General features: G+C 38.3%; 1 protein-coding gene across 1 annotated transcript; it reads right to left on the bottom strand.

Annotated features, from left to right (window-relative positions):
- Nucleotides 1-449: 449 nt before the first annotated feature.
- Nucleotides 450-24,281, bottom strand: LOC104536685 (latent-transforming growth factor beta-binding protein 1-like; the record flags this gene model as incomplete). Its single annotated transcript, XM_010179381.1, has 6 exons — nt 450-552; nt 2,515-2,609; nt 4,715-4,786; nt 10,330-10,432; nt 20,882-21,159; nt 24,057-24,281. Coding segments are annotated over 6 exons (876 nt in total), but the record flags the coding sequence as incomplete, so codon positions are not given.
- Between the last annotated feature and the right edge of the window lie 3,374 nt (nt 24,282-27,655).

The raw sequence follows: 27,655 nt of genomic DNA, 5'->3' as shown, positions 1-27,655 counted from the left end.
TAAATAATAAAACTGAACGGAAAATGTTCATCTCCTTTTGATGCAAAGCGAGCAACTCACCTTTCAATAGGAACTGCACACACTTAAGACACTTCGCTTCATTTAAGCAAAGTAAGCTTTCTAGATCAACTACACACTAATTAGAATTTAACGAAGTATGGGCAACTTCTTAATTAGAAAAGACCTAGTGGTCAGTCATGAATGTTATTTAGTGATATCTGCCTTGACAGATGTTTTCGTGCAGTAAATGCTTTAATATTCACAATATCTCATGTTGCAAATTGAGACTGGAATACATAATTTATGTTTCATTAGTGAAAACGTGACTCATTCTGGTAGATGTATGCTAGGCTGCACTGGGAGTGTCACCTGGCAGAATGATCTCCAGACTGGCTCAATATGCAGGCATCATTCTTTATTCTCTTTATGAAAATCAATTACAACTTTACCTGCTAACACCACTGAGAATACTGTTCCAACTTTTTCTACTATAGCTGGATTGTCAACTACCATGTTACTGCCTCCATTAGAGTTGGCCGTTTCAATAATAACCTGATAAGTGAGAACAACAACGCATAAAAGAAACAAACAAGGGTTGGTTGCTCATGAAACTATTCCAATATATTTTTTAAATTACAGAAAGAGCAGTTGCTTATTCTAGGAAATGACCCACTGATTTCTGTGAGCTAACTGAGTAGCAGCAGGAGAAGGCAATCCAACTTGTGTTTTGTGCTTCTGCACGGAATTTACTGGAACACAAGTTTGCAGAGCCGTGCTTTTCAAACACATAATGAATGTCCTAACAGTGACCCAGCCCTGTTTCTGCAGACACATTTATTTCTCAGCATGATCATCATAAAAGAACTTATTTGCAAGAACACTGTTAACTTAGTAGCTAAGTAACATTAAATAGCATTTCTTATGAAGCTAAGTTCCTTTATTACTTAAAATTAATAAAAATATTTATAAAAACCAGAGAAAACATATTCATTACTGTATTTTAGGGACAAATGTCGGAGGGTAGAATATACCTTCAAAATTTATTTTAAATCATGATGAAGCTAAGGGAGAAAAGCTTGAAGTCCCCAGACTAGATGATTACAGAATTTGATCCACTAACATAAAGTACTAGTTTCTGCAAGCTCATATACATTTAATTTTAAGCATATGGGACTTCTCAGGAACTTACATGCACAACTTTTTTACTTCACTGAAAAACAGGTGTTTAGGTATTTTTCCAGGTCTTAAAGATAAGGTTTTCAATATGTTAGTTTCCTGAAAAATGAATCCAACCTTTTCACCAGTTGTTTTCAACATTCTATTTTGGTTTTCCAAGAAAACCATTAGCAGAAGAAGGAAATAGTAAGTATAATTCTAAATAGGGAACCAGAAATTAGCATTGTTTGTGGATTCTGACAAGGAAGTTGTGACTCTGATAAGCTGTATTTTGGCTTTAATGGCAGCCTTAGGGCACCCATGTGTGTACATGTAATAAATCATTCCCTTGAAAAGATAATTACTGAGAGGAAAAAAAGCTTTCTTGATATCAATTACGCTAAACTGTTCAAATTAGCATACCCACAGATGGTCCTTTGTTGTCCTACATACACATTAGAGAGAAGAATGTTTCATTACAGTAGTTCACTCACTTGAAAAGAAAAAAATCAGGACCCAGTTATTAATCACATTAATACTACATAGGCTTTGTAAACTAAGGGGCCTTTTGACTGCAAAAACAATGTAGAACAAAAGGTTAATTAGGCTTTTAGGCCTGGTTTTCAAAGGCAATGAAAGTTGGACGATATCTTGGTGAAAGCAGCAATCTTTTTTAGGTGCAGGCAGGGATTCAGAAATCTATTCCCATTACTATATGGTCTGGCAGTGCTGGCCCTTTCTGAGCATGGACACAGCATGCACACCCTTTCAGCAACAAATAATCTGATTAAAACGTATACTTGCATATGGACATGCTGTGCCACTCCTTTCCAATTTAATTGTAAGGATTAATACAAGAACACGAATACTCTCCTGCCAGCAGCTTAAACAGTTTTCACAGCTATTGCTGCTGATTTGCTCTGTGTTTGTGATAGAGACAGCTGTTTCCTCATTAGCCCTGTCCTCTTCTCTCTAGAAATGCATGTCTGCTTCAGATAAACACAAACAGGATGCTTTTGTCTGACCCATCGAGAAGCACATGCTACTGACCAATTCAGGACCACAATGCACACTGCTAGCAGCTTTCATGTATGAAGCTAGCTTTCCTGGTGACTGTTCAGAGGTCAAAATCCTGACCCTCTGAAAGAAAAGTATAATCTTGTTACTTACTTCAAATAGGACTAAATTTCATCCTGGCTCAATCTACATCCTGGTGGGATAACCCAACTCCTGTTGTCTGATTCTCTAAGTTATAAGTTTCGTTGTATCAACTACAAGTTATATTTAGAGTCGACAGCTCACTCTCCTCTGGGATAGTGTTAGCAGTAATAAAACAAACTAAAGTTTCATATTTCTTACAGTATTAGTTACATAGTACAAAAATGTGCCAGGGTAAAAACTCTCAAAACCCAGTTCAACAAACAATGACAAACCTACAAGGTACGGGTCCATTTCTGCACAATACCACAGCAAGACTTAGCTCCCTCTTATGCTCCAATCCAGAGACACGAGTTCTCCCTCTCTACCAGCCTGTCACAACAACTTCCTGGCCTATTTCCATCAACCTTCACACGCATCAGACCATCTTTTAACTATCTGTAAGCCCCCAAAATTAAGAATCTTAGTTTCCATGAAATAAGGTTATCCAGCACCTAGGTATAACCTCTTGTAACAAACTGAATGCCCTACTTGCCTTTAAATGCCTGCTGGGTTGCTGCAGTCTAGGAATCTGTTGTGTATACAGTGGGGTTTGCACACAATTACTACAGATATCAAAAGCTCCTGTCTCTCCTGGATTATATTCAGAAGGATGCATGATGGTACTGATGCATCATGGCATCCTCCAGACACTTTCTGTGCTCAAAGTTAGAAATCCTCTCTTTTACAGACTCTGAAAAGCCTTGTAAGCAATACAGAGAATGAGAGAATCTCTTTCGAAATGGTTGGAAACATCTTGCTAAAATATATGCATCACCTGCATGTTTAATTTGAGGCATGAAAAGGTGGCCCATCTATGCTTTTCACTCATCTCCTTCACCTTTTCACTTCACAGTGCTCATCAGTAAGTTGCCATCAACATCACCCCATCCCTTTTATTTATTAAGAGAGTCATTCACTGCAGATCAGGGAACAAGCTCTCTAGATGCAATTAGCAGCTCTCCTCCATTTAGTATTTTACTATTTTGACCCAACCCAATTTTTTTTTCTCTCACAGTCCTCCAAATGCCCCTACCCTGAAAGCTGGTAGAGAGAACTAGGTAGAAAACTGAGCAGCAGACAGGCTCAAGTGCCTATACTTTCAGAAAGCAGTTCATATCTCCCTCAGCAGTGGAAGCAGCAGAATGTCTGTGTTTAGTGCTCTAAAAACTGTATTTTTTTGGTTGGTAAAATAATTTCTTTATAAGGCTGGCTGCTGCACATACCTTCATCAATGTGCTGAGAGTTTTCAGTTAAATAAAATTAACTTTATCTCCAAAGTGCCTACATATATCCTTTAACATCAATTACTCTTTCATTTTCTCCTTCTCTCCACCACCACTGCTATTTGCTGGGACCTCTTTCACCCTTGCAATGTCAACAATGACTAACACACTCAACCACAGGTCAGTGTCAGCCTCAACTGAACTCATTCTTCCCTTCCTTTCCACACCTCTCTCCAGAGTACCATTGCAGGATTGCTCATATCTTCTCAGAGCTCCTTTCTCTTGTTTATTTGAGCTGTGCCAGACAAGTCAGACAAAAAACCTAAGCTTTTTTCTACATCCTCATCTGGCATCTTAGATCAATACTCCAAGACACACAGAAAGAATGAGCGTATGTCTATGGTCATCTGTTCAGCTTTGTCAGATAGAGATGCTGTAGGCCAGAACCTAAATCCTCCAAGCCTATCTGTGGAGCTGCATGATCACACAGATCCCACAGCCCTGTGTGTTTTGATAACTTCTATGCTTACAGCTAGGAGACACAGGGCATAGTCTTGGAGTAACACAACTTACACAGCATCTAACTCCATACATCCTCACCTGCACTATGCACATTCTTGAAGTACTTGGGTCATCACTTTACATGGCAGCCAGGTGTGCATTTCCACTTGCCAGTAACATTATCTGGCTGTTCTCAGTACTGCTGTGTCTAACCTCTTCTATCCAAAAGAACTGTTCTCCAATTACTCTATACTTCCACGATTATAGGAATTATTCCTTATTGCTAGTTTCATCTGACTTAACTGCAGATTCACAGCAGGTTAAGCAAAAGAACTGACAGAACAATGTATTTCTACTGAAAAACAAAGTAAACGAATCCTTATGAAGCCATCTTTAAACACTACCAAAGAAAATGAAAGCATAAGTAAAAGTTTTTCAAGTTTTTTGCCCCATAGCAAAAGAAACCCTCTACGGAATTGTGAATATTTGAAAAGAGTTAAAAGGAGTCTCAACATTTTTTTCCAAAAAAATAAGCAGTGGACTGGATCCACTCATCTAAATCATAAATATCAAAGAATTTGTCACAGAAAACTGGTACTCAAAATAAGCGTAAACAATTGTGGGCACTATTGTACCTTGACAAAATGTAGCATTGATCCTCTTGTAGCCTTGTGGGCATTCCATCATAGGACTGTATCCATGGTAAGCTGAAGAAAAAAATTACATCCGTTAAATACTGCTGATTTATATGCTTATTTAGAGACCCTGACAGCCAAATTATTATGATACTATTAAGAAATCATTATAAGTTATGATTCATGGTTAAGCATAATGGTCAAGAAATTAAAGGTTGTACAGGTGATCTTAATTCCACCTCTTTCCACATGTACAGCACTTAAGTCTTCAGTTACCCAGTAAAATTTATATTCCACCCCTCTCCACTCCGTCCCACCAAAAAAAAAATATTTGAAATCAGGACATATCTTTCATCCTAGTTGATCTCAAGCATTCAAATAATTACTTTCCCAAACCAGCTACAAATATGATGTTGGGAAAAGATACAGTTGAAGATTCATGATGGAAACTCAATGGTTTTAGAACTGAAAGCAGCTTTAGAAAGCAGAAGTATCTTCAGTGCTAAGCAAAATTGTTGGGTACCTTTTCTCCTGCCACACCAAATAAGAAAAATATATTTGAAATACAGAGGAAATATAAGCAAATAAACTTTTAAAACAAGGCAAACAGAAGAAAAAGGCATATATGTGATTTAGTTAACAAAGTTGCTGAATTTTAGAAGACTGCATCACTTATTGGCTGATCAGAGTAAACTGTCAAGGGTATAACAACACTGCAAAACACAGACTGAATTCAGTTTTGCCAAAACAGAAAATGTTCAGTTAACTAGCTTTTTATTTCTATTTATTGTTTCTTTCCTCCACTTAAGGTTGCCTTTGAGACTACAGAAAACTGTTTATTGATTCTTAAACTGTTACAACATTGTAAATGAAAGCAGTAACTTCTTTGTATGGTTATGCACTAAAAGCTAACCTCTTGGCAAAGCCCAGTACTTTATTAAACATATAGGACTGAACTTTTGGCACTATGATCACACAAGTGCCTTTAATAAGAGTCAGGAGAATGTTTAATAATTTGAATGCTACAACAGAGATACCTTACATTTGCTCAGGTCTTCTGTTTTCCTTTAAAAGTGTTCTAGATGTTCAGCGGGTAAAAAAAAATAATCAAACACATTACTTTCCACATTTGCTGTATATAAACTATCAAATAAGACAGAATAACTGAGTGAGATATTTTCCATTGGTGTCACCTCACAGATGATGCCTGAATTGCACATTTATCTCTGCAACTTATTTTAAAACTGATAACTGGTTGACTATAAGAGTGGGAAAAAAAGAAAATAAAAAGAAATATTTTCATTAGCTTTCAAGCTTTATTATTTGGAAAAATTTAAGTGATGATCTTTAACAGTGTGTGTTTTATTGCAAATTGTTTAAAATAATTGCTTAATTAGAACATTAAGATTCTCCTTAGAGAATCGTTAAAGTGAAAAAATGGTTAAACACAAAGATAGTATGGGTTAAAATACAGCAACAAACTTCTAAGTTTTGAATGCACACTTTTCCATCTTTACATTGACTACAAACATTTTCACACAAAATGAAATGAAAGTGTTGTCTCCCACTATAAAGCAGTAGCTACATATTTCTTTTCAAGGCAACCCCAATCTTTTCATAATGTTAATATTAAAACCAGTTGAAAATTAAGGTGAGATTTTCAAAAGCACAATGAATTAGCCTATCCCTGGTCCCCAGAAACATCAATGAGGCTCCTAATACTCCTGTTGGCACAGTCAGATCCATAATTGCACTGATTATGTCCTAACTTATCTGTGTTTGCCATTACAGACCTGACTCAATTCACTCTAAAACCAAGCAAGCCTAATTTTCTGTGGACAGGAACGGTACCCTCCAGTACCGCCTGGCAGAAGAAAACGGCGGAAGAACAGAGCTCTTGCAGCTGTAGATGGAGACCAGCCCACAAGCCATGCCAGGCCTTTTCCAGTGCTGCAATGCATTTTCCCTTCCAGGGTGACTCAGCTGCTCTGTGAAGTGCAGTGGTGGAGTGAGGTCAGATTTTAACCTCTCCCTCCCTCCTCCTCCTCCCACACTGAGCAGGAAGCAGCAGTTTACTAGCAGCTGTTTTCTGCCTTCTCCAAAGAGCAGCAACGTAAGCAGGTCGCAGTAGAGTAAGGAGCAATGGCTCAGCAATAGCCAGTGATCCATGTGGGAGCTGGACGGAGTCCTACATTACTTACCCTTTACTCACTCAGACAACCTGTTTGTAATTATTAACTGTTTGCAAGAAGCCTGAACAATCATAGCATTCCCCATGTAACACAGAAATGCACTTTGTCTTAAACGTCATCTTCTGTAGAAGCCCTCAAAAATGAAGATCTGTTCCAAAAATTCTTCTTTTGTTTTTCAGTAATACTGAATAACTCATAAACTCGCAGATATGGGAGCTGTCTCAGGCCAAGGAACTTGACTTTGCAACAAGACAGAAGCCCTGACTGAGTAGTGGCTATTACCCAAAATAAGCAAGTAGGTCTTTACAAAGCGACAAACCCCTATTTAAGTCCACAGAAACAAGACACACAAACTTAAGTACACCCTGAAGTAGTTTACTGAAGAGAGAAGAAAAGTACCTGCTAATGAGACCAAAGTATATGCTTAATATTTTGCTGAAGTGGATTTTGCAGAATATCACAATAAATGCAACGTGATTACGTATTATTATCATAAAACCAGGTCAATCTTAAATGAAGTTTATGAAGCATAAAACCATAAAAACAAAAGGAAATCTGTTAGCTTCTAAGAAGTGTACAATAAAAAGGGTAGTATCAGAACAGATCAGAATTACATGGGACTAATGCAGGACTAACTTTGCCTGCTGAGACACTACCATGGACATAATTTAACTGATAACTTACTAATAGTTTACTTGACTCCCAAGTATTTCCCTTCAATATCACATATATAAAAATATGTGTATATACGTATACTCTTTTTACCACTGAAACATTCTTATCGTAAAAAAAAACACTTGATGAAATACAAATCCTTAAGTAATCACTCCACACTTCCATTTCATCTTATAATAAATTTACATTTATCCTTGGAAATTGTTGGCTCTACAGAAGCATAACACTTCAATGCTGACATGAGGCTTAATTTGACACTTTTGCCCAAAGGACACAGGGCCAGATCCAAAAGAGATCTGAAAGTTCGAGTTTTGCCTAAGTTCAGACAGAACATCTATAAAATTCTAAGGTGCTGTAAGATCACATCAACTCCTGCGACACCTTAGGAATCTGAGAATTCACCATTTGCACTCATGCAGAATTGCCATAAGTCATGGCATGATTGAATAGCATCATGCTTAACTCATTCCTAAATCAAAGCTAGACTAAGAAAATACATATACCTCTACCAAAGCTTCCTGACAGATTCAGTGAGTATTCTTGAAGCATACAGCTACTGAATATAATACTACTCTTCATATAACGTAATGGTAGATGACACTACATTTTAATCTGGAGAAAACAGACAGAGCACCCATCTCCTCCTCCCTTCTTAAAACAATAATGTATAATGAGAGCTCCCACCTAGAAAGATGAGAAATGTATCCCATTATGTCTAGGAGACACAAACTCTTACTTTCCAGGAATGCTTTAATCACAAGGACAGGTTTATTCCAAGTGGCAACATTCTCTGTCTCCTCTTGAAATCATTCAGTTACGCTCAAAAAAACAATTCCAAATTGAGCCAGAAAGCAGGAGTAAGCATGACTCATACCATAAGTCATTGAGGACACTGGGAAAGAGACTGGGTTCCAGTCCTGTTCCAAGAATTGTTTCTACATTTTACAGGTTAGGGCATCATCTCATAAGTATAAAATGCAGATTAGAAATTCTTCTGGCAGATAGAGGAACTCTGGATTGTCCCATCTTGAGCAAGTGTGCTAATCATTTAGCTTTTATAATAAAAGGGCAGCGCTCATCTCATTAGCATTTAAAAAAAAATATTCTTACTCAGTGGTGGTGGACTTCCCCTCAAGAAAGGTTTTAGGATGAGTTCAGGCACTTCTCTGTACTCACCTGAGAAGCACCAGGGGACCAGGATTTTGGACGTGGTTTGCCCCAGTGCTTCCCTGTTTGCTTGCTCTTAACATCATGCTGAATATGTTGACGTTAAGCAGCTGCCTAATGAACCTGTTGTCCTTTGTGGATTCCAGGCTGAGACAACCGCTGTTTTACCTGAGCTATGAAGAATGAGCAAATGGGCTTACCTTCGAACCAGGCACCAAAAGTTTGTATTAGTAGTTTCAATGAGTTTTTGGTTGAAGCCCATTTCAGGCTTTTGTAACTTTTCTCATGGCTCACCTACATCCACTAAGCTACATTCCTCATGCCCACATGCTTCTCATGAACCAGACTTTCAGTTGCAGTTAAACTGCCACTTCTCTGGGGAAAGCCATAAAATGTGGACACATTTCATAATTCACACACCAATACAGAACGCATGCCTCTGTCAGAAATTGTATTTATGTGCTACCGGAAAAAAAATTTAGATACTCAAGTCTTTTATTAACTATGGCCCTCAAATACTCCAAGGAGGCTCTCTTTTGGAAGCACATCAGAAAATAAACATACTTCAAAACACAAATTTTAAATGCTTAATAAACTAGATCAGACTGAGTCAGCATAAATTTGTAACAGTCCCTCCTGTGGAAGGAGGAGTCAGAGAAGTAGGAGTAACAGCAGGTTTTCTGTTGGAATTGTATTTACATCCACAGTAAGTGTCATGGACAAAAATATCCTTCCAAAAAACATCAAACACCGAACATGGTTCCAGTGTTGTTATTTGTACAAATAACAGGGGCCTAGAAGGCCCAGATAAGAAGGACTGCAACTCCCTGCTCTTTTTTTAGCGCACTAAATGCAGGTCTACTCCTTCTGCAAAACAGAGATTACATTATCTTTTCTCATCTTTTATTTAGTGATGACATGACAAAGAAGTATTACTAATCCTGTGCAACAATAATGTAATGCCCAAAAAGCCGAAGAGACTAGCTTCACCTATTATGCAATTAATTTGAAATTTCCTTCTCATTATAATAGGATGTCAAGTCATAACAAAACAGTGAGGAAAGTCTTTGTCATTGGCTAATTGTTGAGGAAAACTTCAAAAGCAGAGTGAAAAAATGTAACTGACAATTTGGAGCCCGGAAAACTTCGGCTCCAAACTTGAAAGTTCATCCGGAGTCCCAAGAGGTCACTGCATTCTCTCCAAGCAGTAACTGGCGCCTCCATAATTTAACATTTCTGTGGAAACTATAAAGAAAAAAAAGCCAGCTGGAAGAGGCAAGATGATTCAATGTCATTATCCTTCCTGTTGAGAAAAGGCATCAGTGCATCACTGACTTAAATAAGGAGTAAGGGGGGGAAAAAAACCCAACAATGTTAACTTTGCTGGCTTCACCGAGTTCCTGCATATTGTAACTCCACTGGTATGCAAGAGAATTCCAGTTTCTTCAACCTGTCCCTCATCAAATCATAGCATATTCTTTCTACTAGGTGCCTTTTTTTTTTTCCTCCAAAAAGGAAAAATACTTGAGGGGAAATAAAGCAATAAACTGATCCAGAGAATAACAACAAAACAGCACTTACATGTCTTCTTGGGACACTTCTGGCATTTGTTAAAGCCCCAGGAAGTACCCACGGTTCCACAGCAGTCTTCTTGCTTGGAAAGGCCAGGAAGTGCTTTGCCACACTGGAATAGTCAAGTAAAGAATACTCTGGTTAGTCACACTGTATGATGCTCACTTCTACTACAATGCTCTTTTCCAGTCGCTCTAGGTTGACCTCTTGCTAGGACACTGAAGATTCACTGCAGCTCTTGGCAGAACCTAAATAGTGCCCATGCATTGCAATGGCTCTCTACACAGGCAAGAGCAAAGCAGGCAACATTATTATCTTCCCTTGTGTCAACTTGTAAAGACAGAGAGAGAAACAGAAGAGAACAATGCATCATATGAATGAGTGAGCACATTTCCAAGGCAGTAACTTGCCATTGGCATCTATTCCCTACATTTTGCCTCATAACAACACGCTTTTCCACTTTTTTGGTATAAATTATGTCAAATACCTTTCTAATCACTCTCTTAAAGAAAGACAAAAAGTTAGACTATGATTTCTATACCTTTTCCTATTAAAAAGCCTCAATTTCCTGATCACTTATGTTTAATGTTTATGATCACTGACTGAATATTGTCAAGCTATAATGACAGATTCTGCTGTCCAGATACTGAAGAAGGTAACACAGATGACTGAAGCCGAAGTTAGTGATGTCTGTGTTATTCCAAACAAGTGTTTTTCTCCCCATGCAAATATTTATATTAATCTTGCAATAATTCCTGAAGTTAATATTACTTTATATTTAGCTTTTTATTAATAAGAATACTAATTTTGGAAGATGAATAGGTATTAATTATGTTCTTGACTTTTCCAGTTTCCTTCCATTTTGCACGGTAAAGAAAGCTTACATCTATATCTGAGATGCAGCCATTAAAAAATACATCTAAACCTGCCAATCAGGTACAAAATGGAAGTGCACAAAGCACAAAAGAAGTGTACAACAGCTGCACTCAGTAACACTCTCAAGGCAAACGCTGACATAAAGAGGCACCACAGCAAACAATTCAAACGTGCTGAAGTGTGAATCCTCAGTAGGCAGAGAATAGACCTTCCCTAATCTAACTTTCCTTCCTGACAGCATACAAACCTCTGGCCCAAACGCTCACTGCTGCTTAGCTTTCAGCTCAAGATAAGCCAGCTCATCCTACGGCACAGGCTGTGGCCTTGCAGATGCTTTCTCTTTCCTGGTAACCCAGGCAATCCACAGTGGGTATGTGTGCTGAACGAACAGGCTTCCTCTAACCTTCCCAAAATTTTTCCCGTGTACTCTTAATCTTACTGACACCCATGAGGCAATGATGTTTCTGAAGTACCTAATCAGTCTGTGCAGCTTCACAGTGTGACTACTAACAGGATAGCAGGCTACCCCACAGCTCAGGACTCTGACTCATCAGAGGCCTCTCTTTGCATAGGGACAGCTGGCAAGGCATCATCCCAGCCATCTTCTCCACCCCTTTTTCACAGATACTCCCCAGGTCGCTCCTGAAATATCTCAGCAAGAAATTAAAAGCAGCACCAGTTCACTGCTTAAACATGAAATTACAATGCGTAACCTGCAGCAGCTCAGCACTTGTCTGTCAAGGGACGTGTGAGCCGCTAGCAGCATCCTCTGTCCCCGTGACAGCCAGTCTCTCTCGTGACAGAGATAATTTATTATTTGAGATAATTCATACAGAGCTTTTCGTACCAGGGCAACTTAGCCAAGTTACAGTGGGCCTCTGCACATCACTCCTGCACCGGGTAGCACTACTTGCACTTTGAGCCTCATTTTAGGGTGACACATGAACAGCTTAAAGAACTGAGTGGTCAAACAGGTTAAAAGAGACTGCTCAGTTATCGTGCAACTTTAGGAGTCTATTTTCACACTATCATCTGCAGAGTGTCTTGTGACAAATTTTCCCCATGTTCTGAGGGGTGAAAAACAGTCCTGGCCTGGATGGTATTTGGCTGTGTTAAAACAGTAATCTAGGCAAGTCCCACATTTCAAATGAGCTTACACTAGGTGAACACGTGCCTTTCAGGCTGTCCTACACTAGCAGGGTTAGTTTGAGATTCCTGATCAGTCAGAGTCTGCTGAGCTCTGTCTCCATAAGCAGCTCTCGGCCTGGCACTTCACAAAGGCTGTCAGGATGCACAAGCAGGGAATTCTGCCCAACTCCCTCTGCTGCAGCAGCTCAGCTTTTTTCAAAACTGGAACTAGCTCTTTCAACTGCCTCTAGCTAGGTGATATACAGCTCTTGCTGCAGCTCCCAGAAGCTCAAAAATCTTTAAACTGGAGAGTACTCATAATGACTCCCCTGAGTAGCTGACCTAAAACCTTAGAGAATTTATGTTACATCTTCACACAACACTGGCTTCCCAACCTGCATCCCAGTTGAGTGTGCTCTAGGAAGGACCATTTTACTTTATAATCATAGCTCTCAGTTTTACTTCCTAATTACAGCTGCTCAATTCATTTCCTAAAGCTGGGATTGCTTCTCCAAAGACAGGGAAGCCACTTACTAAAGTTAAATACTGTGGCTGTTACTGAAATTCAGCTAAAGCAATTTGTACTCAACTCTTCTCCCTGCCTTGTGCCTCAGTTTTACAACTCTCCTCTCTCCGAAAAGTGGGAAGAATCAAGGCTGGTGCTGCACCTCCCGTTATGATCTCAGAAATGAAGCATTTGGGCAGCGAGGCACATTACCTAACACCCAGTGCTCCTCTGCAAGGTCACACGCCTCAAGGACGGGTCCTAGCAGCTCGTGTGTGTCATGGCAAGACTCCACTGACATGAGAACAAACATCCCATCAAGAACTGTCCTTTTTTTTTTACTTTTCCCCAGAATAGAAAAGGTATCATTTAACAGTAGTAAATTAAAAGCATATAAAACAAAGGGAAAAAAAAGAGGAGTAAGAATATGGACTAAAGCCCACTTTTAGTTTAGGTGTGGTGCTACAGCATTTGCACTCTACTGAAAATCATGATCTCTGTGGTCATAACTTTTTCAAATTTCCATATAAAAACCATGCGCAAAAGTAAGGATGCCAAAGTCTGAGTCATCTGGCAACTGTGGTTTGTAGTCCTGTCAGTAAAAACTGGCAATGATTAAAGCTGTTGCTCCCACTGCCTCTATGGTGAATTAAAGCTTGAAGAATCAATGATAATTTGATTAACATCCAGATCATTGTAGAAACTGGCCAGTGAGGAAAAGCAACTGCCACATGGGGCTCCTAGTGGTGTAAGATCTGTGTAGTTTTGGAGCTGTGCATCAGAAAAAATGACTGCTCCACAAAGTCCTAAGCCAAGCAGAAACAGAGAGTTCTTCTATGGCTAAAAACCCCAGATTTCTCGTACATCTAATAGTGCTTCTATACTTTCTACACTCATGGCACTGCACAAACTGTTTGCTAGCCAGCTAGTTTCTTTAGATGCTCCTCTCTTTCACAAACCCTAAGCACCAATGAACTGAAGCTCTGTTTCTACAGGTCTCAAAAAACTTATAGGTAACTTCTATCCACTTCAAAAGTCTTCCCCCACTTCCTACTCCTGAAAAGAACTCATTAGTACTTCAGATAGTCGGTTCCAGTCTCTGAGTCACAAGTGACTGGAAAAGTCACTTGGGGGAATCCATAACTATTTTTAGTTTGCCTCACCATTGAACACAACTCCAACATGTAAGTATGAGCCTAAAATAAGCAGGGAAGCTAAACACAAGCATACAGCTTGAACTATGCATGAAGATGCCGCCATTCCCTAAGCTTAGGTTTACACTTTTCTATCCATCAACCACACATTTTAAACTAATCTAGCCTGTATTCCTGAGGGCTTCTGGAAAAAAGAACAGACTTTCATGAATGATACCTCTGTCACAAGCTTATGATTTGGAGATAATTCTTATTGGTTCAGAAGGCAAAGAAGTCATGAAGGACTGGTATAAAAGAGCTCAACTGTGCTGAAAGAGGCTCAGCAGCAGCAGTATAAGGCACACATGGTAGTGCTATAAAACAAAGTTCTTCCTGGGTAAGGCACTCGCAGACACTGAAAGTATTGTTTCGAATCCACATATTTTTCCCCATGCGTGCCTGGGCTTCTATGCCAATATTTTATATAACTGGAGGAAGTACTGAATATTCCCTCTGGTAGACTGAAATTCTGGCTGACCCTGTGCTGGTGCACAAAGGCCACCCCAAGCCACATCACCTCTTTGTTCATTTGTCCAGACTCCAGCCTCTGCCCCATCTCCACAGCCTTGGAGCACTAACAGTACTTGAGTTGTGCACTGCCACCACTGTTCCATGTGTTTTCCAATACCAGGGAAAAGGAAGGATTATATTCTTGAAATCCCTCTGCTAAGGCAGTAGAAGGAATTTATTCAGCTCCCTGTAAAGTGCAGTAGAGAGCCCAGTCTGACAATTAGTCTCAGGGCAACCGTAGAGGATTCTGGCCGAGGGACCTCAGCATTTCCTGGGACTCCCACTCCTGCGTGACCCAAACTAAAAATCCTTGTCACAAGCTGTTAGTTAAAAACCACAATTACAGGCATAAATAAAGGAGTGTCACATGATTAATTATGATTGAAATCGATAGGTGCTTTGCCTGAGTTAATAGCTAATGACTCTGGGATTCAGCTCAAAAGACCGCATTTCACATACCACAATAGCAGAAGTGAATGGATACACTGTTTAACTTTCTGTAAACTATGCAACAGGCACAGACCTTGGATTGTTGCTTTCTTTTTTCCCTATAGGCGTGACAAACAGAGTAAGAAACCTCAAACTTAATAAACCGTATTACTGAAACAATTAACAACCACACTTAATTAGTTTACTGACCAGCTGAATGACAGGTTGTTACAGATGAAGAGTATTATCCCATGCAGCACTGGCTCACTAACAGGCATTGTCTCATATGCAGGGAAGAGAAACTTAAATACTTCCAGACTTTTTAAAAGAACTGGTAAAGAATTTGTTTTGGCTTAAGCAGAACATTCTTCACAGGCAAATAAAAATTACCCAGCTTTCTTCTATTTGAGTAATTAAAACAATGTTTGACGGTTTTGGTATCCGATACATCTTTACTCTTCTGATATTTCAGGGTATTGATCTTGCAAAAAATCTATTGTGAATGAAGCATTAATCCTGGAAATGAATCCACACTGATTTCTTACAGTCTATTTGTTTAAAAACTTCAGAAGCCAAATCATGAGCTTCAAGGAATTCCAGACAGTTATTTTATTTTATGAGATGGTATTTTTAAGACTATTCTGAAGAAAAAATCTTTTTAAAGTGCTCTAAAAGTACCAGCGTGAAGCACAGAATTTTACCTGTATCACTTTTCTTGTCTAAAGAATATAAACAACGAAGTTCATTTCATACAGCTGTCAAAGAAATGAAAATTCGTGAAATTTACTTCCACAGGAAACGTTTTGTTAAATCTGAAGTTCAGCTTTAACTGGCATATTGCTACAGTCATCACCTCCAGACTACATACACTACAATCATTTTGCACACAGTAGCATTGATGCATTAGGTTCTGCACTAAGAGCTATCAACAGACTTTGCTGCTCTGATTTCTAACTCAAAAACTGTGACTCCTCTGTTTAATATTTCCCATTGTGAAAAACCCATCAGTGGTCTAAGCCCAGTTCCTAAAAACTTTATGTATATTCTCAAAGTCAAGTACATGATCTGTGTATGAATCAAGTTAAGTAAATGCTTAATGATTTGGAGTCAGAATCTTTATCATGAAATTATGTTGACTATTTCTGACTTCTTCCAGCTGCTACCTATCACTTGGCTTATTTTGTATTCTACCAAGTCTGAGAGCAGAGACAAGGGTGATGCTCAAACCAAAACAAATGTTTCCTGTAAAAGACATTATTGAAACACAGTATTAAATAAACTGTTTCCACAGAAATTTATCCCACTAAAGATGCTGATCAACTAACATCTGTTTATCAGACATACTTGTTATTTATCAGAACTAAGCAGCATTTGAAACCCATCTGAACACATACGTGAGTGTTTTGATCACTGAAAAATGGACAGCCCTTACGATTTTCAAGAAATTCTTTACTAGTATTGACCACTTTTATTTTTTTTAAATCTATCAAAATACGCTTCTATTGTCTGCTACAGGTGGTATATTTTGTTTTTCCTTAATGTGATTTTCCAAATTGTTATTTTAACACATCAAATTTCACTTCACAATGCCAGAACAACTCTAATTCAGGCATCCTTCTCCACAGAGTTGTAACAAGTATGGATCTTTTCTGCAACACCTTTCAAAGTACTTTGCAAGGAAAGCACAAAGCGTCATTCAGCAAACAACTGACAAGTGAGGAGTGGAACGTATCCCCAAACGCTGCACCTGGGAACTGACCTGAGTTTCAAATACCCCAACAAAAAGGGACAGAGAGGGGGAGTCAGAAACCAGTATTTTTTAACTTCTTTTGGTGATCATTTTAGAGAGCAGCCCAGCTCCTCTCAGCAGTTACGCCAGCTCAGCTGAGGGATGCTGACGAGGAATGAAAAAGCATGGGCAGACATGGCTTCTTAGCCAGTTTTGAAAGCAACTTCTCTGCCTCTCTTTGCAATAATAAGTCTTTTTTATTTTGTTTGGGTGTTTTTGTTTTGTTTTGTTTTTAAGTTATAGATGCTGAGATCACCAGAAGTCTCCTTTGGAAACACTGATACTCAAAAGTATCTGCTGAAGAGAACAGCATTACTTGTGAATCTAGTCAGAAGAAGCCTGCTTCAGAGAACTTTGAAAATATCAGTGTCTCCAATTTCTTGCTGCTTTGCAAAAAAAGCCTCCCTCTTTACAGTTAATGAAAAAATAAATCAATTTTGAGAAAAAAAGACTTTTTTAGCCAAAATACTGAAATGCAGTAACCATAGGAAAACACATGAATATATTTAGTAGACACTTCAAAATGATCTTAAGGGGGTGAGGAAAAAGCTGTGCGCAGTTCTTTTTATATGGATTTTCACAGATCATAGGCATCTGCATTCTTTTCTAGATTTAAATGCAAAGTAATCACATGCAAAACTAATGAGACTCGAGATTACCAACACAATCTTTACTAGGTGCACCACTGACACTGTAGATGTATTTTGGGAAAGAACAAGATATTTTGTGTTGTAATAAAGGCATTTTTATTAGAATTAAAATGAAAAGCAGCTGAGGAAAAAGAATTAAAGAAGAGAAACCTTCTTTATTTGCTTGCTTTTTAAACAGGACTTAGAGAATCAGTGGTATAAAATGACAGACTCCTTGGATTTCATAAACACAGGACTACATGGCTGAAAAGGACCTTGCAGGACACCATACCCAGTCTCCAGCTTTGGAAGCCACCATCACATACAGTGCTCTCCACAAATCTACTGTTCATCTTCAGTGGGATTTTTGTCCTACTGCTTCCATTGTATCTGTTTCCCAACTTCAGGTCTCTCTTTTCTCAACATAATTTTCTATATAGCAAGGAACAAGTTTAGGTAAAAGTTTGTTTCCTATAATTTTATGACAGCACTAAGATTCTGGCCTGCAGCTTAACTGCAAACATCTTTTTGGTACTAGGAAAGCATTTGATGAACCACAACTTTAGTATGTGATATATCATAGTCAGCTATCACATAACATAGTAAGCTATCCAGGAGCAATCATCGTTAGCAATTATTTCTTCTGTGGGAGACGTTAAGTGTTCCACTCAGAGAAAAGACAGGCAGCCAGGAAAAGTGAATCAACGTGAGTAGAAAACAGAACCATCCATGATACTATTTGCTTCCTATATTACATTTCAAAAATTGAATTATTAATACCCGTTTTATAGTTGCTTTTTCCACTTTATTTCCCAATGCTGAGGACACTTCAGAAAACAGTCACAATTAAGCAACACATACACACATGTGTACATATGAAATCATGATGTATGAAAACATACATCTTTATCTATCCTAATTAAACCAGGAAATTTCATTCCTCTAGCCTCTCTGTCTGTTCTCCTGTCCTTTCATCCTTCTAAGCTTGTCAAGTTATATCTTTTCACATATATTTTACTACTCTTTTCTCATGGTTTCTGCCCTTGGTTATAGTCACTTATGATACTATAGACACCTAAGCAAATAGGAGGTCTAGAAAAATTTCTGTGTTTTTAATTAGGAGTGATTGGAAACCTGAGAATATGACCAGATCCTTCAACTATCTGTACCATATTTGTACCATAATGTCCTCCAAGCTTCAGTTCAGGGTGGCGCCAGTTGCAAGCTTTAACAGTGTACACTCTGTTGGAAATACACTGCAGAAAATATGCCCTGGCTGTCTTGGGATTTGAGAACAGCAACTATTCTACTGTTTCTACAGGACTACTGTTTTTGAATAAGACACATTAAAGGAATTTAACTGAGGTGGAGTGAGGAAGAATGTGTTGAGAGTTGAGAAAAATATTCCACAGAAGGTTGTGAAAACAACAAAGCTTTAAAATATGAGGACTTGCAATTGAAAGACCAGCTGAAATTCAAGGAAGAAGATGGAGAGAACAAGAGATAGCGAGAAACATAGAATGGCAGAGGTTACACACACACAAAACCACAGTAAAGATTTTGATACTGTTTCTATCCTGTGCTTTTAGCCTGGACCAAAAGTAAGTTCAGCAAAGTCTTCATTAACTTGGTTGATTCACCTACAAGAGGCCACACACAATCCCTTTCATCAGCCAAATATACAAGCCTCCCTACAAAAAAATGTATAAACACTGATTATTGTTGAAAAAAGTAAGGATATCAAAATTATCCAGCATAAACTCCAGAAAGGATTTGTAACGCTTTGCTACTAACAAGGAAAGCTCAGTTTAGCAGCTTGTCTGAGCAAATAAAGAGAACCCTCCTATTTAGCAAAGCAAATATCCAAGAAACAAAAAACCAAATTATTTTAGAAAAGATCTATTTAAGAGTTTAAAAAAAAAGCATCTTTCCCAGTTTAAGGTATATTCAACATACAAATAAATAACATGCATTGCCTGACTGCAGGAAAAACATATTAACATTTCAGGTTCAAATCTGAAAGGTGAATGAGCCACTTAAATCTGTATTTATGGCAAGGTCTTAAATTAACACTTTACAAAATGCCACCCTACAACTCCAATTCTAAATTCAACCATTAAATTAAATACCAAAAGGCCTCTGAAATCCTTATTAATCTCTTCTCCAAGACTGACACTAAAAGGATAAATGAAATTTTTAAAAAACATGCATTATTCTAAACGAGGATGCACTACTCTTTCTTGAAAGCACTTCAAAGACACATTTTTTCCAAGGGAATACTAAAAAAAAAACTATAAAAATTGGAGACTGAACACTGATTCACTAGGATTCCAAGTCACGCATGAGGGCAATGCAAGCATATTTTCCCTTTTCTCTCCTCTGCGAAGGAGCGTGTTATTGACTTCTGGTGAGTGATGAGTAAGCTTTAGTTTTAAAACCACTGTAAGGTGAGGGGCATGCATAGCACACTGCAAGTTTTAGATACCTGCTTTGAAACACCTCATCCACACATGCGGCAAAAAGAACAGAAAATTTATCCAGCATAACAGGTAAGAGATAAAAGATGCAGCACCCACTGCTAAGTCTAAGACTGAGGAAGAAATTTTGTCTTCTCTTATATATGAGCAAAATAGTGCTTCATTTTCTCATGCAAAATCCATAAACTTTCATTTGACCATGCACTTCAACACTTGCCAAAGAAGTCAAATTTCAGCAAGGTGATAAGCAATAAATAACAGGTTCTTACTGATTTTTTTCCAGTCTCTTCACACATGCTTTTTTTTCTCTCTGTGTATTATATATATATATATATGCAAATATGCAAAAAAAATTGTAACGTTCTGTTGCTTCTTAAATTGCTTTCAAGAGCTGAAAGAAGGTATGCAATTTTGAATAGTCATATGTAAAAACCTGATGTGATCGTATTATTTTAAACTGAACTAAGGTTTTAATGCTCTGACAAACATTCAAGTGACCTTTCATGATTTTTCTACCTCATTCAATGGTCACATTTCAACAGATTCAAAACATCAGTCTACAAGACTGCAAAACACGTGAAGTTGTTGAATAGGAACTTCAGTTAAAACTGTCACTCCTTGAAAAACACTGGCTGTTGAGATGCACATGAAAAAAGACTCATTACAGTAAAGGATAGTACAAGCTGTGGAAGATGGTGTAAACTTGGTTGTTAAATTACGGGAGATGGAACTAGGACTGAGAGTCATGGTTTTTTACTTGGAGAAATAGCTTATAGACAGAGAGGTGGCTAGAATAACCAAAATCACAATGTCAGAGATCCAAACCAGCAGCAAATAAAAATACGAGTTGAAGGAGAAGGAGGTTCTGAAAAATGTAATTTTTTAAAAATTTTACATTCTCAAAATAATTTTACTTTGGAAAACCATTTCAAATATGTCCTTTCCCAGTGACTGAAGTTTTTTCATTCTTTTATAATATTGTTTTAAAGGCACCTGTCTCAAAAGCCTTAGCAGACATTTCTTACCTGTGTCCCAATAGTCTCCTGGAAGCAGCGCCCAAGCTGAGTTTTAACTGAAACAGGAAACATGTGAGGAATGGGTTGTTGATTTGTGTAAGCAGTTTGTCCTTTCTGGGTCTTCTGATATGGAAGACCTTGGTAAGACACCTGTGGATGTCCTGGCTGAGGTACTTTCGCTTTCTGTCCTGTTGATGTGCTGTCAATTCTTGAAACTTGATGGATCTGAACTGAGGCTTCAGGGGGATGTTTCACATGGATATTCACTATGTTAGGAGGGAACTTCACTAAAATAATTGAAGGAAAAACACGTAAGAAAAATTGGTAATAAAATATGTCCAAAAAAAGATATCTTGGGCATCTCTGAGATTTCTTTTTTGGACATTATGATTTTTAAAGAATGCCTTAAAGTGACTGAAATATAAATGAAGTCCAGATTTGGGGGTCAGAGGGAAGGCTGAAAGAACGCATAGTGACTTGTTAACAAAGCAAGAAGACAAAACCTCTTCTTACAGGAAAGAATGACATTATAAGATTGTAAAGACTACTACATAAACATGGACGTCCAGATTGGCTGGTGTGACATTAATATTTGTGGTCATACTGGGTAATAAGAATCCCACTCAAAGTTCCAGGATCCAAACTCTACTGGGTTATTTTTGGATATATAGTAAGCTTTATTTTCTTTTTCAGATCCATCATCTTTCTCTGGAACACAGAAGCAGCTTCAGATTTCATCCTTTCACCTTTATATACCCGCCAAGTCCCTTCCAACAGTTGCCAGCATCTCAACCATCTAAAACCACCACTCCCCTCACTGAACTTCAAATTCAGGATTTGGCAGATAAGGAGGGAGGAAATGTTTTTCAGATACTTCCATATTTAAACAAAGTTGTAGTTTTAAGCCAGGGTATATAGACTGAGACCTTGCAGTCAATGTAATGTGCACACAACTGTTTACGAGCCCCAAGCCTCTTTTCACTGAAAAACAAAATGCTCTTTCAACATGTAACTCAAATCATTTTGGGGAGGGGCAGGTAGAGTAGAAGTGTGTCAAAACTTTTATAGTTTGCAAGCTGCATAACAAAGTTAACATTTACTGTGTCTGGCTGGATCTCCCACATCAGCAAGTACTGCAGGGACTACTCAAGGACAGCCAATCCACGAGATGTAACACCCCTTCCAAACACCAAGAACCAACAAATACCACTTGACATACTTTCTTTACAACACATACTGGTTACTGAACCTGCTGAATTGTCTCCTTGCCTCCAGGAGGCCAGACTGTTCTTTGGAAACAAAGAACTGTTCTTTCTGTAGTAGAAAACAATCTTCAAGCAGTATCTATGCTACATGAGTTCTGTTGCTAGCAAACCCAAAAGGGAAAGATTCACTGTTACAAGCAGAAGCAGTAAGGCCCTTCTCAGGCGATTAGACTGGTTTTGCAGGGCAAGACAAGACAGCCCAGTCTGGCTGTGGAAAGAACAGAATTCACCCCAACTTACTATTGTATATTTTTATATATGAAGAGGGATCCCTTCAACTAATTTCTCCAGCTGATCAATCTAAAGAACGTACTAGCCCTCAAAGAAATTAAATTGTTCTGCTTTAATCTATCGATCCATGCAACGATGTTCAGATGTTGAAAATATCAAATTTAGGCTGGTTCCTCCCATGCAGTATTACCATCATAATCCTCTCTAGGTCTTGGATCACTGCCTAGATGTGATGATTAATTTTGAATTCTGCCAGCCATTTCAGGATGAATTGTTTTACTCTTTCCTTGAAAGAAATGAAACACTCCTCTCCACAATCCAATATCCTCACTTGGGCATGGAAAGAAAAGAAAAGACTTTATGAATGCTGATGGTTCTGATGAGGTCAGGAAAAAATATTCAAGAGATCAGACTCTTTAGCAATGAGAAACCTATTGTGTGTTTTAAGACAGCAACTCTAAATCTGAAAAACAATTTTTTATTGTCAGAAAAGTTCTGGGGAGCTTTACGGACTAATATTCTAACATGTCAGTGAAAACTGTTTCCCAACGGAGTGTGTAGCAGTCGCTAGAGAACAAATCCATTGAAAAGATGGAGCAGATACTTAAAAGCATTTACAAAACATTGTGTTCTCAAAAGGACAGTGTCAACACTTCCTTCACAGCTATGTCTCTGTCTGAAAACAGAATTACTACATTAGATTATATTTATCACAAACATATAAATAGTTTGGTCCCTTTTAGCAAAGTTATTTGGGAACTAGTTGCCAACAACTGAGCCTCCTCACAAGGGAAAAAAAAAAGAATTTGGCAATTTGAGCAAACAAACAAACTTCACATTAATTCATGTGGTGAAACTGAATTGCTGGGGTCTTTCCATATGGACAAGATCTCAACCAGATAAAATGCTACCTAGAGTCATAGGACACCCAAGAAAAAAATTCAACACTTCTCTTCAAGGTCATCAGAATTTGCCACTTCACAATTATTACGGGAAGTTAATAATTATTATTAAGGGAAACAGAAAGTTGAAGATGACTGAACTTCCTTTGATCAGGCGAAATTTGATTAACATCACAGATTTTCTTGTTTGTGATTGTCTGCCGTCTTCACACCATTAAGAGCAGGAAATCCTTACCATTTTTTTTCCCATGATATTGGTATGTAACCTGGAAAGAAGAATATCATGGCCTATCTTCACTACAAAATTAACTTATAGGACTCTACCAAATGATATAACAAAGATAAGCATAAATTGCATTTTTAGTTTTACATTAGGTTTAAATTTTGTTATGCTGAAAAGCATTGTCTCTTCCCTCCACTAGTAACCACAGAATCACCTGCAACTTTCTATCTAAGTACACTGGAATTTATGGGCTCTGTTCAGCCACAATCATTCTCTTTCTGAATAGGTTTATACTGCTGGAAAAAGCTCCCTGCATTATCCTTTGGCTCTGCAATCTGAATTAAATTCCACCATAAAGCAAAGCAAAGCAAATTTACTTATAAACTCTTTTCAATAGCACTGTTATTTCTTATTTCAGTCATTGAGGAAAATACTTTCCAGTCATTCTGGTTAGCTCATGATTTAAGTTGTGATATCAAGATTCAAACGATATAGACAGACCACTATTGTTACTGGTTGGATACCAATCCAAAAGAAAAAATATCTATGAAGAAAAAATTTACCTTTTACACCTTGCTGTCCAGACATCGTCAGTGGTAAAGTATGAGTAGAGTGAATAATTTGTGATCCTACAGCCTTGTTCACCTGCTGCGGGTGATGGTACAGTTTTGGAGCACTGGCAGTCTGCACAGGGATCTGACAAAGTTTACCAGTGTAATTAGGAGGGCACTGGCATTTATCTCTAGAACTGCACTGGCCTCCATTCATACATGGAAGGTGGCAAATAACTGAAATGAAAACAGAAAGAAAAACAGTGTTAATGACTTTAGCTTTAGTATTATCTGACCACGTATCACAGAATTTGAGGAGGAAAGGAATAGGGCTGGGGCCCTTTGTTCTTGCAACATCTGAGGAATGACTCTCCAGCTGACATGCACTTCTAATTGCCTTGTGGTAGAACCACTTCCCTTCCCCTCCTTGCGACCTCTGCCTGGTTCATATTTTCTCTCCATGACAAACACGGCAAACACATTCTTCCATTAGAAATCCCAGCTATTTTATTTCACTATGCTGTTAAGCAAGACGCTAAATTAATATGGTGCCGGGCTGCACCTCTTGTTCATACTTTGGTACAGGTATTCTTATTTAGTCAGCCTCCCATTCCTGAAAATCCTGGACTATCTACACTTCACTGAAAGACTGGGGAAAACTCGCCAGAGAGTAGACAGTACTGGAGTAAGTTTTCCATTTTCTCTGTAAGCCTTGGCTGTTCTCTGGAAAACTCTGTCTTACTGATTATCTAGATTTTTGCTTAACATATATCTCTCAGATAAAATAAGCTAATTTGTATAGCCATCCATGAAGAGAATAAAACTATTGAGCGATTCTTATCAAGTGACTTCAGAGACAAATTCCAAAGTATTGAAATATTTTAACTCCAATATAAAGACAAGGGTAATTACTTCAGTGCCAGCCAGTACTTGCACATTTACAGCAATATAAATTATCAGATGAATATGAAAAATGTCAACATTGAAAGAAAAATATTTCTTAACGCAGAGATACAAACAGTAATGGCATGGTTCAGCACTTTCTAAAAATATGATGTGCGACTTCATAATCAACCATAATCTAGCTGAGCTGTCAACATTTTCAAGAACAAAATGATGTAAAAACAACAGGAAAAATACCGTAAGTTTTTGTTCAAGACAAACTAGGGTCATTTTTTAAGAAATCAAAGATTTTTTTGAGAAACGGCATAGAGTATCCATTTGTCCGCTTTAAGATAAAGATTATGGCTGTAAAAATAAATAAAAATTTAAACTTCAGAGTAATTATAGCATTTTTCTGGATTGCTCAGTCTATATTGAATTATAATAAAAATGAGAAACTGTAGGTAATACAAGGTAATGAGGAACCCAGTGCGTATTGTTCCAAGGGGTGTAATCCCTGGACAATCACGGCCTACTGCTACTATTAATACCATAAAACATCGGTATTGAAAGGTGAACCTGTGTGTTGTATGTTACAAGAAGACAAAGTAGGACATTCGGCAGCCCAAGGAGTTCCAACCCAGCTGCGTAACTCATTTGGCCCAGGAAGAGCACTCAAGAAAGGGCGCAATCAGCCTGACTCATTGCACAGCACCCTTGCATTGTACTGACAGGGTCTGGAACAGCAATGTCTGATCGCCAGATAGGTCCACACACAAATGTGAACAGACAGAATTGTTTTTCCACTCCATTCTGCAAATGTATATTTAATATTTTTTCTCATCTTATCTCATATTTTCATTTCATATAAACTGACTGAAAGTACTTCAAGCTGTAACGCTGAGCTAAAAGGCCTGCTTGACTGCAGAAGACTGTCCATGCCAGCGCAGGACTCACTTTTTTGGGTCCCAATACTGCTGGGACTTTATCAGAGTGTATAAAAGACATCCTTACAGGACAGCTGTTACTTCAGGGCAAAATGAAGGATTTTTGAATAGTTGAATCATTACCGCTCGCTCTCTCTGGTACCGTAATCTTCCTGAGCAGCCACAAAGGAGCAGGTTTACTGCAATGGCAACATACAAAGAATTTTAGGTACTTGTAAAGATCTGCCTGAGCAAGGCTGAGAGCTAGGGTGGTTTTCCTGCAAAAGTAACAGCTCACAATGAAATCGTGCCAAGTAGCGTTAAGGGGACAGCAATTTGGTGTTTGAAAGAAGTACGGTGAAGCAAAGGCAAACAGAAATAATCTCACTGAATAATTACTTGAGTGCAAGAAGCCTATCCCATAGATTTTCTTCCCACCCTCTCCAGCTTTGAGGCAACAAGGTAACATGTAAAATACAGCTTTTAAACATTACAAATATACCCAATATGTCCACCAAAGTAAATTCATTTCTCCCAAGCTCCTATTCCTATAAAGCAGTTGGAATCTGGAAAGCCATGTATCACACAGGTATTTCTACATTACAGGGCGCTCTTCAGGCTTTCCTCTCCTGCAGGAGGCTGTTGGGTAAGGAACAGGCACATAAAAGGCTTTGCTTTCAAGCATACAAAAGCTTGTGCTAAAAATACTGGGAAGAAACATACCAATAGAAAAGAGTTCATTTGCAACCCCTTTCATAACTGTTTGCTGTGGATATTCACACAGATACCTTGTGCAAACAAATACCACAGAAAAGTCTACTATGAGGTAAATAATGAAGAATGTTTAATTTCTCAGTATTTACAGATAACAGGAAATAAAAATTCCAAGCTGCCCACATTAGCATGTGGTGCAAATCAGTCAGTCAACTGATTTATGTACAGATATCTTGATTTACATCACTTGAAGGTCTGTCCTAATATATAAGCAATGGAATTTGAATACAAATGCATTAAATCTTTTCCAAGAATATAAAATTCTGTAATTAAAAAAAAATTCTGAAATAGAAAACTGTAAGTTATACTCAGTCATGTAAAAAACAAATCAGATATGATCGTCGGGCTAAACTGAAAACTTGATAATCTCAAATGGCAAACATGGGAACTTTTTGTAAAAAAGAATGAAGTGTTGAAATAAAATACCTGATAATTTTAAATGGGCACAATAAGCACACACACACACACAAATTGCAATGTTTCCTCAGGTAGTTTATGGCCAGGAGAGAGGCCTACATTTGATTATGAGACTGGTGCTGGAAATCACGGGCACACAGCTTCACCAGAGCTGGAATTACACCCAGATCATTTGAGTTGAAGTGGGGGTAAGCCTCCAAAAGGGCAGAGGAAGGAAGCGGTACTTTTCTTCAACAAGGCTCTGGGAATCTCAGGTTAACAAAGACCAAAGTGCCCTGGGGAAAGGCCCACTTAAGATAGGAACAGGATATAAAGCCAGGGTATGTTTGAACAGCTCAACTTCTGATGAAAGTTTTTTGCTTTGTTTTGTTCTGTCATTGAGGTTAAAGAACTTAAACAAACAGAATGGCCGAATGCTGCCAGAGGCATAGGGGACACTCCTGACAAAACCCAGACCTGTGTGCTGGGAAAGACCATTAGAAGATGCTGGGTTTGCACATATGGTCACCACGGGCGCTGAGACAAGGGGTGCACTGGAGCCTGATTCTCACTGGGTCGATGCCATTTCCTTTGAAAAGGAAAAAGGAAATCACAGAATCACAGAACGTTAGG

This window comes from Mesitornis unicolor, unplaced genomic scaffold (assembly GCF_000695765.1).
Source record: "Mesitornis unicolor isolate BGI_N332 unplaced genomic scaffold, ASM69576v1 scaffold49422, whole genome shotgun sequence".
In the NCBI taxonomy this organism is placed as follows: domain Eukaryota; kingdom Metazoa; phylum Chordata; class Aves; order Mesitornithiformes; family Mesitornithidae; genus Mesitornis; species Mesitornis unicolor.
Note: the sequence above shows the minus strand (reverse complement) of the source record. Positions and strands in the feature narration are given on the sequence as shown.